Genomic DNA, 18,295 nt, shown 5'->3' with positions numbered 1-18,295 from the left:
CCTGGACAAGGGTAAAACAGACATTGTCTACAGTGGAGTTTGTGCAGGGAAAGAGACATTAAACAGTATGTAACACTGTTTACTTCCGCATTGGTGTTGGGATGACAGGTTCATGACGTAATGAGACAAATGAACTTCAGAAAATGTGAATGAAAAGGAGAATAAAGGCTGCAGCGATCCTCTACACCCAAACGTGTCTCTGAGCTCCTTATTTTACATATTAAACTCCGCTTTACTGACACTGAACCCCGGAAAGACTGCTACACGGAAAATAATCTGATTTTGAGTCGCCAAAAGGTTCAGAATCTCTTTGTTTTACACCTATAATAATCCGGAAATGAAGCTTCACAAAAGGCTCCACGTACTTCATCTTCAAGCTAGGTTCCGATAAACGGACAACTTCGGTGTTTTTTCCTTAATCTACGACTTTTTTCTCGTAAATTTATGAGATTTTAAGTCGTAAATTTATGAGATAAAAAGTCGTAAATTTACGAGTTTTTATCTCCTAAATTTACGAGATAAAATCTCGTAATTTTACTTTTTTTTTTTTTGGTGGCTCTAATTTTTTTTTTTTTTGGTGGCCCTAATACTCCGTCGTACAAACGATGGGAATACTGACACATGGATTCTGGATCACATCGGCATTCAGACTGTTTTTGTGAACAAAGAAACCGTTGTGAACTCGTGGGAAAAACTTGTTTTGGATTTTAAGACCATAAAGACGAAGCAACCACCAGTTTCAAGCCCTTTGTCAGCCTTTGAAGTTTAACCTGACCAAGGACAAATCACAGTTTTAGGTGCTGAGGCAACGTTATTGTGGAAATATATTTCAGATTTGAAGGAGCAGAAAATAACTGCTGAAGTGGACTTTTGTTTTTGTGTTGAAACCTCTGCAGGAAGTCTGAATAATAAAGACGAGGATTTAAAAAATGACATAAAAGCACCTCATCTGAAGATAATTCATACCATCCTCTCTGCACTGAAGTAGCAGAAACCGGACAGTTCTGGAAGGTCGAGTGTGCTTCCCAGCAAAGCGGCGCTCTGCTATCAGCGGGTTCAAAAGAGCGTCCACAGATCAACACAAGCGGCAGTTAGTGAGACGGGACAGCACGGTCTGCATTTTCACTTTTAATAATAGACAAAATGCTCTGAACTTTTTTTTAATTTACATCAGTAATTACAAGGTCAGTAAGCCTCTATGGTCAAGTTTTACATGTAGTGTTCTTCAGCCTGCAGGAATTCTTGTTCTGCCTTCATACATACAAAATTCATTTAATGTCGTTTTTCACATTTTTAAAAGTCTAGAGGTTTGCAAGAAACAATTTTTAAAACCATTCAAAAGTCATTCACAATACTTTCCATTTTTTACAAAACAAAGAGCAGCAACTGCTAAATTATACAAATGAGCACTCTACTTCCTCACTATATATATATTCATATATATTTATATATATATATATAATGCCGTTATACAAAGAAGGAAGCAGAAAACGCAGTGACCTTATTCTGAAGCCTTTTCAAATACGCACAAATGCAGACAAAACCATCTACATGAACGGGGAAACTTAGAGACGTTCCAAGAAACTCATCACAATTATAAATATGCATGGTTCTAGCAGTTAACAGCTGAAGTAAGGCCGATGGAAAGTCGAATGCAGCGAAGCTCCAGGCTTGGAAAGCAGATTGAGACGTTTCAGGGAGCTGACAGAGCGTCAGCCTTTCCCTGCGCAGGCGTCCACTCCGGTCAATATTTTGTGCCGCTCAGGGCCACTTCACACTCCAAACGGCGGCAGGCGGCAACCATCCGGAAAATCTGAACTCTGGGACCCTGGAGTCCGCTGGTGCAACAGGAGGACAGCAAAGTTCAGGTTTGGAGACAAGACGGGCTGGACTTAATGCATCGGAGCGAGGAGATCCGGTCGAAGGATCAGACTTTGAAGAGTCCTGGGTTTGTTTTGTGCTCTTAGTTTGGAATTTTCTCATTTATGGATACCAAAACCCAACCTGTGGCTAATAATTGGAACTAAGGAGCAGGATCCAAAAATGTTCTTTTGACTCCAAACAGAGGGTAACAGTGATGTGTTTTTCAAATGAAAGAATTTTGTTATAAAAGTAGGTTTACAAAAAGAACTCTCCTTTCCTTTTTTCAGAGCTGGTTCTCAAAAACGGGGGAAGAAAAGCTTCAGCCTCCGTTGCAGAAAAGGTTCAGTTTGGGTTCAAAAGTGTCTGCAGAGCATCACAGGAGTTTGCTGTTGATGATTTCACCAGTAAAGGAGCAGAAATAAAGACCACAGCAATGTGCCGATAAATGAAAGAGCTTCAGCAGGTTCATTGGATTGACGGTTCTGGAACCCAGGCGTCCCACAGAACCTCCTTCGGAACCACCAGCAGTGTTAGGTTCAGCATGGATGAGGTCATGACATCAGCGTCTTGACTTCATTTGACCTCGTCTGCCATCCAGGTGTGAACCCGTCCCTAACAGGTGCGACTGGACTCTCCATCACAGTCTGCCCATTGCGTCCTGAGGGGAAAAGCGCCGGCGTGGGGGGCGGAGCAGTGGAACGACCTGAAAAGGGGGCCATCAGCAGCACAAACTGGACATCATCGCAGCCAGGACCGGTCCACACCTGCCGAACCGGACTGCTGGGACCGATCCATACATTCATTTTAGAGATCCAAATCACAGAACCGACAAGGTCTCACAACAAGAGACCTCTACTCTCTGTTTGGGTTCTAGGACACGATCCCAGGTGGTTCTGCTAGGACTGCTGTCACAAGCACACAGTGTTTCACAATTCATAAATAAAAACTGGAAAAGAGCTTCGTCATCTCCAGATTTAGGTCGGGAGGTTCTGAAGACGAAACGTGAGCAGACTGGGTTGCTTCACGGAGATGAAATCCAGCCAGGCGGAGAGGCTTTTACCGTTTCTATACGGGCACCTGCCCAAGTGAGAGGAAAGTAAAAGCTGCTGCTCACCTCAGCGGCAGAGCCCAAACCATAAAAGAATTAAAAAGAAAATGAGAGGAAATATGCAGGAGGCTCAGTTTTCAAAAGAGAAATCAGATAAATGAAAAATCTTTTCTAGGAAAACTGAGCACAAGTCCAAGAAAAGTTACCACTTTCTTGTTTCAAAGCCTTAAAATCAGAATCCAAACACACTTTGTGCTAAAACTAAGTGCTTCGCTGTGATGGGAAAGTACTTCTTAATGGCGTGACGTCTGTTGAGTCAAGCTGTGAACGCATGCAGCTCTATAATTACTGAATGTCAGCGCTGCTCAAGCCTCAGCTCTGACCTTTCCCTGCTCTGAAACGCCCCCTCTACCCAGACGGGGAGCACTTTTAGACCTCACAGGTGAAACCCAACGACTCTTCGGTCGGGGCAGAAGGCCGAGTCTTCCTCCTGAGGGAGGAGCAGCGGCGACCATCTTCAGCGAAGGCCCAGCAGGAGGGAAATGTGGACTCGCGTGAGTTCCCTCTGAGGAAGAAAAGAGATCTGCCTCACTGATAATTACCCACATCTCAGAGCGGCGTCTTTGTGTTGGCTTTTGTTGGGTTTTTTTCCATCGATGACAGAAAAATGGAAAAGCGGAGCCGTGATTTCAGCTGGAGAGAGCATGCAGACATGAAAAGGGGGAAGAAGAGCTCACAAAAGCACGGAAAAGCTGGACGACAACAAAGACGGCTCAAAAAAAAGGCCATCTGTGAAGTTTTCCATCAAATGCCACCAATTGAGGAGTCCCATTTAACCACAAACGGGACTCCTCAATTGCCCCGGTGTAGGTGCTTTTAAAGCCCCTCCTCAGTGCTGCAAAGCAAACAGTCGATGAAGGTCTGATTGCGGCTCCTCGCCGTCGACCTCTGATATTGACGGGTCGGCCTTTAAATGCTGCAGCTCTGCTGTGACTGCATGGCTAAGTCTGCGCAAACGGGATGAGCGTCCGGCTGCACGGAGCCGAGGAGGGGGAGGGAGGGAGCAGGAGGATCAGATTCCCAGCGATACTTCATGAGAGGAAGTGGGATCAGTAGTGATGGATTCCTGAACCGGAACTCGGAACGGAGACCTGAACAATCTAGGCGTCAAAAACCCAGGGATGCCTCCCAGAGCCAGCCCAGTCACTCACTGTGTGTGGAAACCTGCACGCAGGAAACCCGGATGCTTTGTGCTCCGCTGCAGCCTCACAAAGGCTGGGGGGTTAGGGGGCTGAGCAGCCTGGCAGAGGTGGGAGACGACGGCTGGAGGGGTAAACTTTAACAGCGCTCCCAGACCCGACTTCCCAGCATTCCTCTGCAGTGAGCCGTGAACATGACAGCAGGTGGAAGCGGGCTACAAATGGATACAGGAGCCTGGAAGGTTTCCTTCTGGAAGTGTGTGCAGCTGAGCGCGTCCAGTTTGCTCCGTCCTTCAAATACAAAACGAACCACAATAACTTAAATAGGAGGTTGCAGAGTCTCGTGGATCTCTCTAGCAGCGAGCCGCGGCCGCCTCGGCTCCAACGAGGCGGCGCCGACAAATGTAAAACATGTTCAAGGTGGAAGGAAGGAGGCAGCTCCTCCTGTTTCCTCCCCCTTCCTCTTCCTCCTCTTTCCACATCAATTTGAGTGCCCCCCCCTCAAGCCGCAGTGCGAGGAGAGAAAGTTTGCTGAGGATTCAGTCCACTACATGAATTTTCCAGTCCTACATCCCAGCATGCACCTCTCCCTGCCGGCATTAGGCAGGCAGAAGTCTTTAAAGGAGGGGGCCAAGGGGAGAGGGGTGACAGAGCTTCGGGTGTTGGGGTGTCGGGAGGCACTGCTCAGATGCAGGTGGACGGCTGAGCAGCCGGCTGCTGCTTGCGGCTCCTCAGACCTCCAGGCTTCTCCTTGAAGTTGACGCACATCTGCTGAGAGACGTCCACCAGGGCGCTGGCCACCGCCAGACCTGCACACGCGCACACACACACACACACACACACACAACCACATGGGTCAAGAGGGCAGAACAACACACACGTCCTCTGATCACAGGAATAACACTGGTTTCTGTCCAGAAGGTCTGGATAGAACAAGATTACTGAAAAAGGAGGAATGGGCGCTGAGAGCGGATGAGCTGCCTCCATCGTTCAGTCTTAGGAGGTGGTATCATAATGAGGGATTGCATCTGTTGCTCAGGCTGATCCCAGAAAAGTCTCAAACTATTTGTTTTTTAATCAAAGTAAATGTTCAAATGAATTAGTGGAATAGTTGACGTTTGGTTTGATAACCTTTCAGTAACCCTTGTGCTATCCTAGACACTTTAACATTGGGAGTTGGGTCATCTAGACCCACTAGACAGTGCTCTGAACCTTTTTTCTTCAATGATTTGTGATCTTCACTGGTGTCCATGGATTACATGAAATCTTTCCACCTTTCTCCACCTTTGCCATGGTAGGGAGAACACGTCAATGCAAGGATGGGGTCATCTAAGATAGCTTACTGAAAGGTTATCAAACAAAATGTCAACTATTCCACTTATTCATTTGAACATTTACTTTGATTAAAAACAAATAGTTTGAGACTTTTCTGGGATCAGCCTGAGCAGCAGATGCAATCCCTCATTATGATACCACCTCTTAAGACTGAATGATGGAGGCAGCTCTTTTCAATCTTTGACACTGAAGTGCTTCCGGCTAGAATACATCTATACGCTGCAGTGGAAGGGGAGGAAGAGGAAGGACGACGGGTCACCGGTCTGCTCCACCTTTGATCTGTTACACCAAAGAAAAGGGGATAAGGAGAAGAAGAGGAGGGCGGCAGTGTCTTACCAGACTGTCCTGGAGGAGGGATGCCCCCCGAGCCTCTGGGTAACCGAACGAAGATGGAGAGCACCGCCGCTTTGTTGCCAAAGCATGGCTCAAGGGCAATGGGTTTTGGGACAGACTGTGGAAAACAAAAACAACAAAAAAAGGGATTCTTGTTAAAGTCTGCTAAATCCTGGTCAAGCAATGGCGTTTTGAAAACACAGATTCTTCCTTCCTTTCTACAATTGTGGAACTGTCCTGCATGTGTGCAGAGCGTGCAGCATTTGGGTTTCAAGTCGAGACTCTTGTTGAGAAAGGTTTGATGGACAGAGCACTCCTGTAGCCACAGGCAGTCCGACAACTCTGACTCTCTAATACCAATATCTCCTGTTTATCCGCAACTCATCCACACGGAGACCAGCTTCCCCGCTGTAAACACTGTGCGCATCTGCTGCTGCTCGCCTCCTCCAATATTCACAGCTTTGCCTCGACGCAGGCTAAGGATATAGAGGAAGCCACCGAGGTGCCTGCATACAGATGACTTGCTCTGTTGTTTAAGAATTCCAAATCTGGACAGGAAACTGGGCCATGGCAGGGGGAACTTTTCAGTGCGAGTGTGTTTAGTCATTCCATCTTTATTCTCCACAGAGTTGAGTTTAATGCCTCAAGTGGGCATGCCACTGGAGAACGCCACGGTTTCACACACCGATTCATCACGGCTCATCTCTCATGAAAACAGACACACAGGAAGAATTCACATGGCAGTAATGATATTCAGCTCTGACCCATTTTACACATTCATTCTGGGCTTCATCTCTCTCAGGTGTACCTTCCATACCAGCGGGTCAGGCAGACTGTCACACCGGCAGTGAGGGACGTGGCATAAAGGCCCGCACGCCTCTGGGCGCCACTGTAACTTCAGTGTAGCTCATGCCGGAACAGGAAACTCTGCATCTGTTTAAGACCCTGTAGACATGGACTGGTTGAATGGAGCGTGCAAAGACGGCTTCCACTGCCTGCACTCACGGAAGAGGGCTATCAATCTCTATTTCCTCCACGCACGCCTCCTGAGCTTGTTTCTGGATGACGCCCATTCTCCAACATGTGACGCGGTTGAATAATTGCCCTCATTTTCTGTGATTTTCTGTCTGATCTTAATGCAGAACTTGACATTCATGGTTTTCCGCCACTTGCCCTTTAAGCATGTTGTTCAGATGTTTATTTACTGGAAGAACTTTTTTAATGAACAGTTGAAAAGCTTCCCATACAAGCCAACCACTGCTCGTTTTCAGAACCTTTCTTGGTTGCTGGAATAACAAAGCGCACATCCCCAGAGTTCCCTCTTCCTGCCACTTTCATCTGGCAAGCATCCTCACCGCATACCAACGTTTTTACCTGAGCTTGTGGATGGCTGAGCTCATTTAAGCAACACCTGAGGCAACTTAACCTTCTCTTCCCTAAAGTCCAGCTCGGTTGACCGTCTCAGGAAACTTGCTCTGTTTTTTATTCACGAAACGACCAAAAAGCATAAAATAAAATCCAGCCAGTAGCCATCTGACCAAAGAAAGTGGGACCTGTGAAGGATTTCTTATCTTGGAACGTGCACACGCATGCGGAGAGGTGGCTGCTCGGCTGAATACACTTCTGAGCTAACAAGCTGCACCAGGGTGACAGCTGCATCTTTACATCAAAAAAGGAACAAAGGAGAAGAAATCTTTCCCCACTGTGGCAACAAACAGATTTGTTGTGGGCTATCGGGGAAGGACATTGCTCAATCAGTTTTTTTGTACAAACCAAAGCACAGAAGACTCACTGGTGCTGCCGTGTCCTCGTGCTTTTTAAAAACAAAAGTACCGACCAGTGAAGAATAACATTTTTGGACCGCTTGCCATGCAGGCGTAGAAATGAAGTGGATTTAAAGATGTTGGCAAGAACTAAAAATGTGTTTGCACCCTGAAACTGAAGGGGAAAAAAAGGTCATTTCTGGAGATTTGGTCTTTGTTGTGTTTTTTTGTTTGTTCTTCCGACTAGTGTGGTCAAAAACAGGGCATCTGAAAATCTGAGCACAATCAATAAAAGACGCATGAATGTGTATTCCTGCATGTTTGGCCTCGAAAAGGTTCAAATGAAGTTTGTTTGCGTGTTCCTGCTTGTGTGCAAAACTCCTCTACGCACATTTCCATCTGAGTGGATCCCCCTCTAGTTGTGTTTCCGTTACACAAATGTGCAAAAATGTATCAAAATTCTAGAGATATCCAAAAATATTCTAACAATTCCACATGAAACGCTCAACTTCTGATGAGCTGAGTGACGTTGTAGGACCTCTGGTGGCGCCCAAGGCCACCAGTGGGATCTGGTTGTTGGTCACGTGACTTATTTTAATTAAAAAGAAAGCGTTTCCATTGCAGTTTTGTGAAGTATTTCAAATTCAAAATGCCTCAAAAACCACCTCCTCCAAGCACAAAATCCTTTTTGTTTTATTTTGGTCTTGGAAGTTTTTTCGAAATGGTCATGTTTCCATTTGACGAATATATTATTGCAAATTCAATTTGTATCATTTCATAGTCAATAAAAAACGGAGCCACCAGCCCACATGCAGTCCTGCAGCCGGGACCTGACAGAGGAATGGACTCGAGAGGAGACCAACTCGCCGTCAGACCTGCAGCAGCAACAACGGGCAGAAAATAGATCCGGCCTCAAAGGCTGAGCATCTTTTTGGCCCCGTTGAGAGTAAAAACACATTTTAACAAATAAATGTTTCCTCCAAGCAACTTCAATGACTAGGCAGGTTACTGCTTTGTTTTCTTCTCTTCACCTCTCTGGGATAATCTTTTCCGTCACATCAAGTTTGGCTAGAGGTACGTTCTTCCCAAAGTGCTCGTTATTTGTCGCGTGACCTTTGACACAGAAAAGGGAAACGTCAAAAGTCCCTTATTTGACAGTAGATGTGTGCTCTGTCTCCCGTTCCATGGACTCCAGCGTCCCTCCTGCTTGTGAAGGCTTTCCGACACCAATTTCAGAGATAATGAAACTCGCGAAAAAGCCCACAAATGACAGGAATTAGCAGCATCAATACCAGTAATAACATGTCAACAACAGAAGCTGCCAGACCAAAATGTTTTATCTTGAGATGCGAGTTTAAACGGTGAATAAAGAAAAGCCCCCATAGTTGATCAATATTCATCGCAGAGACCAGCAAATGGGGGCTGTCATTTAAAAACCCAACATGTTTGCCATCTGTTGATGATGCAAAAACTGTAAAACCCAAAGCCCATCTGTCCTAAAGATGGTCAGATCAATGGTTTTCCTAATTATAAGCGGATTTGTTTGACGCTGATAGGAGATCCTATCTGTGATCCTTCAAAAACTCAATGGACAGTTTGGGAGAAGAGCTGATCCCATTTTTCCTGTGCCGGAGTGACAGAAGACAGCTCGTCCCTCAGTGAGACCTTGCTTTCTGCTTTAGTCTTGTGTGATATAGGAAGGTGATGCAAGATGAGACAAAAAGTAGTCACTACAAGCATCATTACATTCTGTTTTTAAACTCAAGGGATAAGAACATCATTTATATTCAGCTGACACAGACAGCTGAGAAATGGGAATGAAAATACTGACAAGTTGGAGTGCAGCATTAGGCGGCGCAATGTCACACTTGGCTAATTTTGCACGTTGATCCCATGTATAAAAAAAGATTAAACTGTTATTTTGGCCTTGGCAGGCTCAGGCTGTTTCCAAGGCTTACTTTGCTTCAATGCGTGTGAGTGTGATTTTGCCTGAGGCTGAATATATTTTTTACCTGTGTCTTTAGAATAGAAAAATGAGGAATGTGCCTAATAAACTCAATACATCTGTATCCAGAGGAAGGAACGAGACACAGCAGCAGCTTCTGAGGCCTTAGCGAGACTTGGCTGCCACTGCAGCAGCTGGAAGCCGCTCTTTGGTTCCGCTCCATCTCATTTTGAAGCTCCAGCAGCAACTCAAATGCAGACGGGAGAAGGAGAGATACTACACATGAATGTGCCATTTAGGGGAGGTGTCACTTATCTGTGTTTCCATCACACAAATGTGCAAAACTTTATCGCAATTCTAGAAATGCTGAAAAAAACACAATTACACTGTTTCCATGAATTCCTTATTATACGAATAAACACAAAGCGACTAACGCCATCAGTCATTCAGAAATACTTTGATTGACAGCAGATCCATTCACATTTCTGCCACAGCTCTAGCGCTCATCATCATAATCTATCAAAGGAGACGTCGGCGTCTTTTTCAGGCCATGGAGCGGCGAGCTCCTTAAATGTGGGAGGGGCTACGGATTCATTTATTCTGGGAAATGGTGGTTGGGGATTTTCCAGAGGAGCTGTGGATCCAACAATTCCACATGACACGCTCAACTTCTGATGAGCTGTGTGACGCTGTGGGACCTCTGGTGGCGCCACTGTGCAGCGCCCAAGGCCGCCAGTTCCTACCAAGAAGCGCATCGCCATCGGTTATTGTCATGTGACTCGTTTAATTTGAAAAAAAGTGTTTCTATTGCAGTTTGCGAAAATATGTCAATTTGGATACGCTTTAAAACCACCTCCTCTATGGAGTTAATTCAGTCTCAATAATCAGAAATGCACACAACCGGTTTTACAAATACACACGCTCCGATTCACAAATGTCATTTTATGCAAACGTGAAAAATAAATTCGGAAATACACACCCTGTGTTTCACAAACACACAGATTGTGTTTCACACATGCACACTAAATGTTTTACAAATGCACAATAAGTGTTTCTCACAAATGTGCACACTGTTTTTCACAAAAACATTTTAGAAATTCACAATAAATGTATCAGAAATACACAGTAAGTGCTTCACAAACGTGATTTTTAGGCACACATGTGATGTGAACTCACAGATCATTCGAATTGCAGAATGTGCATTCAAAATCCCGTTCTCGTTTGTGAATCTCCCCGTGTGTGTGAGAGATTTTTCTACGGTGAATATTGAGACTCATCTGACGGAGCGGGTCGACTAATCTCACCATTGGCTAGTGAATCTGTCAATCAAACTCATAAATTATCTAATCCATGTTTGTTGTGTTTTTATTTATTCTCTAGGAATTACTGAAGCGTGACAGCGTGACAATCTTTTGTTCCTCGTGCCATCAGGCAATACAACTCTCTGGAAGGCATCTTACAAGTAATTTCTTTTAATTTTACCCACTGATTTTCCAATTATTTACCTTTTTTTATCAATCTTTTTATTTTGTGATATTTCTATTTGTAATGCATGTGTGTTTATGTGTTTTTTTAAGATGGCCATTTTAAAAAAATTTCCTCAGGGATTATTAAATACCCTTCTATTCTATTCTATTTCATATTTTATCATCCTGTTGTATTACTATTTTACCTGTCAATTGGGAATTTAGCATTTTTGCCCCTGTAAATATCTGTCTGTTGAAAGTATTTGTACTTGTATTCCATGTATCCTGTACCTGAAGATAGCAGACAACAACTGTGCAGACACCCACTTGGCCTTCTTCAGTGACGCTGTGAACGTTTATGGCTTTCCTCTGAGGTATTCATGTCATTCATAAAGAAATCTTTTATTCACATATCAGGCAGTATAAGTACTTGGTTATTTGTACAAAAATAAAATTATATTTTTTTAGACTCCTCTCCATAAACAAAGGCAACTCTAAAACTCTTTCCCCTCATGAATAACATTTTACCCCCCCTTAACAGTCTCTCTCACCTCATTTTTTTCCCCAGTGATACATGTAACCCACTCCTGCAATTTTTTTAACCTAGAAATTCTACTTATTGGCATCATACATAAGAACATTACATTTTAAACTGATGTGTACCGTATTGCCGATGCATTTGTAATTATGTGTTTGAGACATGATTTTCATGTTATTGTCAGGGTGAGAGGAGATCACGGAGGAGAAATGTGGGCATAGCCGAGTTAATGCTCACAGTACGTACAACTGACACAAACGGCTTCATTGTGGGAAAAGTGTACACACAATCAACGGTGAGTTGAACCTAGTTTTAGAAGCTTTAATATATACACAGGGCTCCAGACTGCGTCCATTTGGTCGCATTTTGCGACCAAAATTTGAGAGTGTGCGACTGAATTTTACACCCAGTCGCACATGTGCTACCAGTAAATTTGCCTCCTCCACCCTCCGTATTTTTTATACATTAAACATGAAAGGAGCACGTCAATGATCGATGAAATGAGATATGAAATCATCAATGAGACGCGAGCGCACACGCACGCAGGCAGACACACACACTCGCGCGAATACTCATGAGACTGGAGCACACGCGAGCACACACTCGCGTTTCATTGAGTGATGCCTGAGGCGGCCAATGCGTGTGAGAAGAATAGGGAAAGTCACTGCAAGTGGCTAAAATATGTGGAGGGGCGGGGCCTAGAGATAATCGAGCGCGCGTAAACATCCGTGGGAAGGAAACGGAGACAAATATCATCACAACCTGATATGTGCGTCTGAGCTATGAGCAAGCAAACTATTGATTCGTTCTTCCGACCTGCAGCTAGTGTACCAGTGACAGAGTGTACAGCAGGGGTCTCAAACTCGCATGAAATCGAAGCTGCAGCGAGACTGAAAGAGACCAGGAATTAGGAGTTGTCCTTAACATTCAATTTCGTTTTAATATGCCTCTCCCCCTAAGTATGAGCTGTGATATTACATCTTTTATAATTATTTTAATGTTTTGTAATGGATGTAGCCTTTTTTTAATCAGTTGGTATTTTAAATTATTTTAATTGATCAGTGAACTACAAAAAACCCATCAGGACGCATGTCCCATAATGCATTGTTTTTTAGTCTGTAGGGCAGCTTTTAGTCAGTTCAATACTAAATTTCCAGCTGCGTTCGCTCTGATTGGTGTCTTGCTCTCACCCCTTTCTCGTGATATTTTTGTTTTGATTGACAGGTGATGTTGGAGCAAAAACAAAAATATACGTCACACACCAGGTGATCTGTGCAGTGTTGCGTCCATCTGGGTGATCTCAAACACGCTTATTGTGCATCTTGGCTGAACCTATTTGGTGTCACCAACATGAATTTCCATCCTCTAATATTTACATACATATAAGTATTGTTTGAAACTGTGAAATTACGAAAGGTTACTACGGTAATCACTTGTTACTAAAAACTTTTTTTTTATTCTAAAAGTATGGTATTTTTTTTACTATTTTTACTTAGTTGTACTGTCGTGACAGCGATGGTGCTGTCAGTTTACCTTCATATTGCATCTTCAAAAGTGCAGAATAAAATATGACACTGAATTAGAAACAGCACATTGTAATTTCTGCATCTATTATTAAAGTATTTATTTGTAATACAGTGGAAATTAGTAGATTTGGTTAGCATGTTGATTTACGGTATGCGCCCCTAAATTTTCTGGTTGCGCCCCTAAAATTTTCAGTTAGGGGCCACTATGCTCCTAGTGAAAAAAGTTAGTCTGGAGCCCTGATACATAAAAGTGAATGATGTATTAAAAATAAATCTGACAATATAATATTTCTTTTTGCTTTTTTCCAAATACAGGATTGAGCTCCTCTGGTGTGATGTCTTCGTGAGTGTTACTGGTTTATATTACAACATCCTGCACTCTCTTGAGGACCAAGACTTGCTCAATATCAGTCACATCACGTATTCTGCTGCCATTACATTTTTCTACCACGCATTCAGGCCAGTTTGGATGTCTTTAGTGACGCGTGGGACAGCCATCCAATCAGGACGGAGCAAAGCATGACACCAAATCAGCTGTGGCAGTTGGGCTTGACCCAGAACCCTGTTTCTGATCCCCGGGTAAATGCTTTATTTAATCTCACTGTACTGGACAACTGATTTGTGTGCAGTTTGACTAAAGTGGAAAGTATCAAGAAGAGTATCATGAAATCACAATGACTACAGTGAATTTTCATCGAAAATGAATGAAAAGGATTATTGTTGTGTGGTGCAAACAATTTCCCTAAATTGTTTGTTTGTAGGAAGAATAGCACATCTGCAAGTTCAAAATGCATCACAATGCATGGCCTTATGAGCCATCAGATGTACTAATGTCACTACTTTGTTAAGGTTCACTTATTTGCAAATTATAAACAGTTATGGAGATATGAGGTCTGCCTGCTAGAAACAATATAAGTCATTATTAGTCTGTCACTGTTCCTACATAATCTAAAACATTAAAAAAAACAGTGCTGTTCATAAACGGTATCTTTTTTTTTTTTTTTTTTGTCAGGGTATGCTGGTTCCAGAGATTGAATGTGAGGAGAGTGGATCCATGACTGAACCTCATCCTGGGATCAATGTCCTGGTATGGGACAGTCCTCTTTTGGGTCCACAAATGTTGGAACTGCAAGACGACATCAATCCATTGTGGAATTCAGACCGTTTGGGAGTGGACCTACATCTTTACTGTCCAGTGTGTTTAGAACTTAATTTAGGCGACATAATTACATACAGAAGAAGAGAGACTGAGGGGAGGAAGACAAAGTTCAAATCAATACTGCTGTATTGTTCAAGGGACTTCATTGTATGTAAGGAAGTTATGAAAATTAGTTCCAGTTTAAATAAAATTCAAATCAGTAGAGATCCCACATTTGCTTAAATTTTGATGTTTTAATCTGTCCATGTTTTCTCTGAATTTTAATCTGCAATAAAGGGTGAATGTTTGCACTTTGTTGTTCTATGACCATCTTTTGTTGTGTAGTATTTAACCAGCTATAAAACCCAGAGAGATGAGGATCTTTTTTGCAAGGGTAACCTGGCCAAGAGGTGTATATGTATATGGTTACAATATAAAATCAATGACATTTGAGTTATTAAAAAATAATAAAATTAAGGTCAAGCAAAGTGACTTCGGGCTGAGCAGGGGATGTGTATTGGGTATCTGTGATTGACAGTGAGATGAACTTGAGGTAATGTAGTCCCACTGCGTGGTACGGAGCAAAGTGATGCCAGTTTCTCCACAAAACCTGTGGAAGTTGAAGATTTTTCTCCTCCACCTTCATATGATCAAAACCGTGTCTGAGTGTTGAAATGACGCTAGCATGAAAGCTAAGAGAATAACGTACAAACAATCCCGAGTGAAACGTTCATTGTAAATCTCATGACCAGTACAGAGTTCGATGGATTCTATGTCAACTGCATTCAACCACTGTTGCCTTGCTTCCAGGTCCACTGAAAAGTTGCACAAGCCAGTAATTTTTGACAACCGAAGGCAATAAACCGACAAGCCATGCTAAGGCTAACACGCTAACGACCGACTGGTACAGAATCAAATATGGGCGGGGCTTTTGCCAACCGCAGAAAGCGTAGAGAAAGTGTAAGGGGCCATACGATTGGCTAAAAGCGAACCCGCCTGCTTTCCCGATGAGTTTGATTGACAGATTCACTAGCCAATGGTGACATTAGTTGACCCGCTCCGTCAGATGAGTCTCAATATTCACCGTAGAAAAATCTCTCACACACACGGGGAGATTCACAAACGAGAACGGGATTTTGAATGCACATTCTGCAATTCGAATGATCTGTGAGTTCACATCACATGTGTACCTAAAAATCATGTTTGTGAAGCACTTACTGTGCATTTCTGATACATTTATTGTGAATTTCTAAAATGTTTTTGTGAAAAACAGTGTGCACATTTGTGAGAAACACTTATTGTGCATTTGTAAAACATTTAGTGTGCATTTGTGAAACACAATCTGTGTGTTTGTGAAACACAGGGTGTGTATTTCCGAATTTATTTTTCACGTTTGCATAAAATGACATTTGTGAATCGGAGCGTGTGCATTTGTGAAACCGGTTGTGTGCATTTCTGATTATTGAGACTGAATTAACTCCATACTCCTCCTAGCACAATTACTTTCCGTGAATGTCAATTTTTTCAAGATTGTCGTGTTTCCGTTAGGCAAATTTATTCTCTCAAATCCTACTGCCTCCGTTTCCAAGTCAACGGAAATCCAGCTACTATGATTGCCTTGACTCTGTTGTGAGTGTTCATGAGCGCTGCAATCCTCTGTGGTTGTTTTTAAGAGAAACTAGACAGTAAATCCTCAAAAAACAAACAGCACAGATGTTCACTTGATTTTTTTGTCCTGCACTGAAAATTAAGGGGCTGAAAACAAGACACCTGGAAAACTCCATCATCCTTTCTTTCTCCTTCTTTGGCACGCTGTTTAACCAAATTAATTTCTGTGCCTGAGCGTCTTCCGTCGTGGACCTCTTCAGAGGCTGTGTGTTAGCGTTCCTTAGCAGATGCTTTTGTTTTGTGGTATTCAAGAACCCCCCCCCCCACACACACACACACACAACACCTCTCTGGAGACTTATCTAAACTGGCCAGGCAGAGCAGCACAAGGTATTTTTTAAATACGTTCAGTAATTAGCCCTTTACGCCGGTTTGTTGCAGCCCCCACCTCATCCCACAGCCTCCCACACCTCCCTCTGATGCCGGCGTAAAAAGGCCACACACTGCTCCGCTTTCATCCACTGCCTTTATCTCTGCTTCCTCTGCAGCTGAGTGGCTTTCACCAGAAAGCAAACTTTGACTTGTTCTTCATGTACTTTTTTGCTCACTTAGTGCTCCCTCTGGGTCTGTTTTTGCTGTTTTTTCCACCGTAGATATCACTTAACCGTTCCTAAGCAAATGCAGGAAGTCAATAAAATACCTTTTTCCAGTGGAAAAAAAGAGAGGAAAACCTGTCTGTACAAAGATCTACTTGTAGATGTTCTTTCAGCAGCAATAACCTCTAGTCACAGCAGCTTAGTACGTCTTGTAGTCGATAGTTACAGCACCATTTTCTCAGATGCTGGCCATTCATTCATTCATTCATTTTCTATTCCATTTAATCCCTTTCGGGGTCACGCGGCTGCTGGAGCCTATCCCCGCCACTTGTGGGCGAAGGTAGGGGATGCCCTGGACAGGTCGCCAGTCTGTCGCAGGGTAGAATGTCCACAATCACAAACCCATTCACTCTCACACTCACACCTATGGACAATTTAGAGTTGCCAATTAACCTATGAAGCATGTTTTTGAATGGTGGGAGGAAGCCGGAGAGAACCCATGCATTCACGGGGAGAACATGCAAACTCCACACAGAAAGGTCCCCCAGCCGGGACTTGAACCAGGGGCCTTCTTGCTGTGAGGGAAGAGCGCTAACCACTGCGCCCCCGTGCTGACCAATTCTTTAAATTAGTTATAGTTCAGAGTTTTGGCCAGTTACTTATGAGCATTTTTCCCACCACAACTTTTCAATCCAATCAGGATTTGCATCTGTGTTACAGTCACTGACTAGTTTTTGTCAAGTGTCTGTAGTTCTCTTTTCTGTCCTTTCAGATCCAAAGCGGTCACAGCAGGTCATCGTGCTTCAGTCTGGATCAGTTTGAAGGGCTGTGACTTTTCCTACGCATTGGTTGCTCAGCATTGGGATTACATAGAAAATCCTTTGATAGATTCAATTGGTCACCTGTATCATCCATGAAGAAAAATTAACTTCTTTGCAATGAACACAGCAAGACCTGTGTCTCTGTGTCCGGAGATGGACTAGAGAAATGTCCAGAGTAGCTGGATAGACTCAAGAAACCTTGTGATCCTAAATAGGAATAAGTGGGTTTCGAAAATGGTTGGTTGAATAGCAGCTCAGTTGGCTAGGTGCAGGATTTGCCCATGGGAAACCAGGGTTCATTTCCCAGGGGCGCATTGAGCTTCATGCAGTGAGACAGACTAAAACTGAGGGCCTCTTCGTTTATCCAGCATTCGTTTTGACGGTAGGTGTTTTATACTGCTCTCCTTGGACAAGCGGTGATTTGTATAAACCCTTTCTGTATTTGAAACTAAACTCTATTTGTTATGATTAGATTATTGTTAGGTTGGTTTAGTTTAGTCAAGTTCAGACAAAGAGAGCAAATATCAAAATAGACAACAAAAATTGCTTGAGACCAAGGGTTTTTATGTCATATATAATATAACAAAATGACTCCCACACTCCTGAAAAAACTTCAATACACACATACAACCATTGTCTGCACAAATCTACACTCACACATTTATGTGGATCCAAACAGACAGCTGTTGAATTATATACATAACAAAAATGTGACATATTTTCAGTTGTTTGGCACTTTTTTGTTATGTATATAATTCCACGTATCAATTCAAAATTTTGATGCCTTAAGTGTGAATCTATTTTATTTTATTTTATTTAACCTTTATTTAACCAGGAAAGTCCCGTTGAGATTAAAAACCTCTTTTTCAAGGGAGTCCTGGCCAAGCGGCAGCAGCAACTAAAATACAGTTACACAATTACAAAGAGCAAAATAACAGGAAGTTACAAACCGATTATAAAAAACAAGTGCATGTTAAGGAGTCAGCCTCGAGACCTCTCAGTTTAACTTTAAAAGCATTCAAGGAAATCAACTCTGTCAACTTCCAGTCCTTCTGCAACATGTTCCATGCATAAGGTGCAGAGTGGAAAAAAGCCTTTTTGCCCAGTTCTGTGCGA

General features: G+C 43.1%; 1 protein-coding gene across 3 annotated transcripts in view; it reads right to left on the bottom strand.

Moving 5' to 3' along the window:
* Nucleotides 1-1,113: 1,113 nt before the first annotated feature.
* Nucleotides 1,114-18,295, bottom strand: part of atrn (attractin) — a 143,473-nt gene continuing 126,291 nt past the window's right edge. For all 3 annotated transcript variants that reach the window (XM_023951772.1, XM_023951771.1, XM_023951773.1), the window contains exons 28-29: nucleotides 5,782-5,896; nucleotides 1,114-4,919 (exon numbers count right to left, since the gene is read on the bottom strand). In XM_023951772.1, coding sequence (XP_023807540.1) covers nucleotides 4,795-4,919; nucleotides 5,782-5,896 — 240 coding nt within the window. In that variant the 3' untranslated portion in view covers nucleotides 1,114-4,794. The remainder of the gene's footprint in view (nucleotides 4,920-5,781; nucleotides 5,897-18,295) is intronic.

This window comes from Oryzias latipes, chromosome 22 (genome assembly GCF_002234675.1).
Source record: "Oryzias latipes chromosome 22, ASM223467v1".
NCBI classification, from domain to species: Eukaryota; Metazoa; Chordata; class Actinopteri; order Beloniformes; family Adrianichthyidae; genus Oryzias; species Oryzias latipes.
Note: the sequence above shows the minus strand (reverse complement) of the source record. Positions and strands in the feature narration are given on the sequence as shown.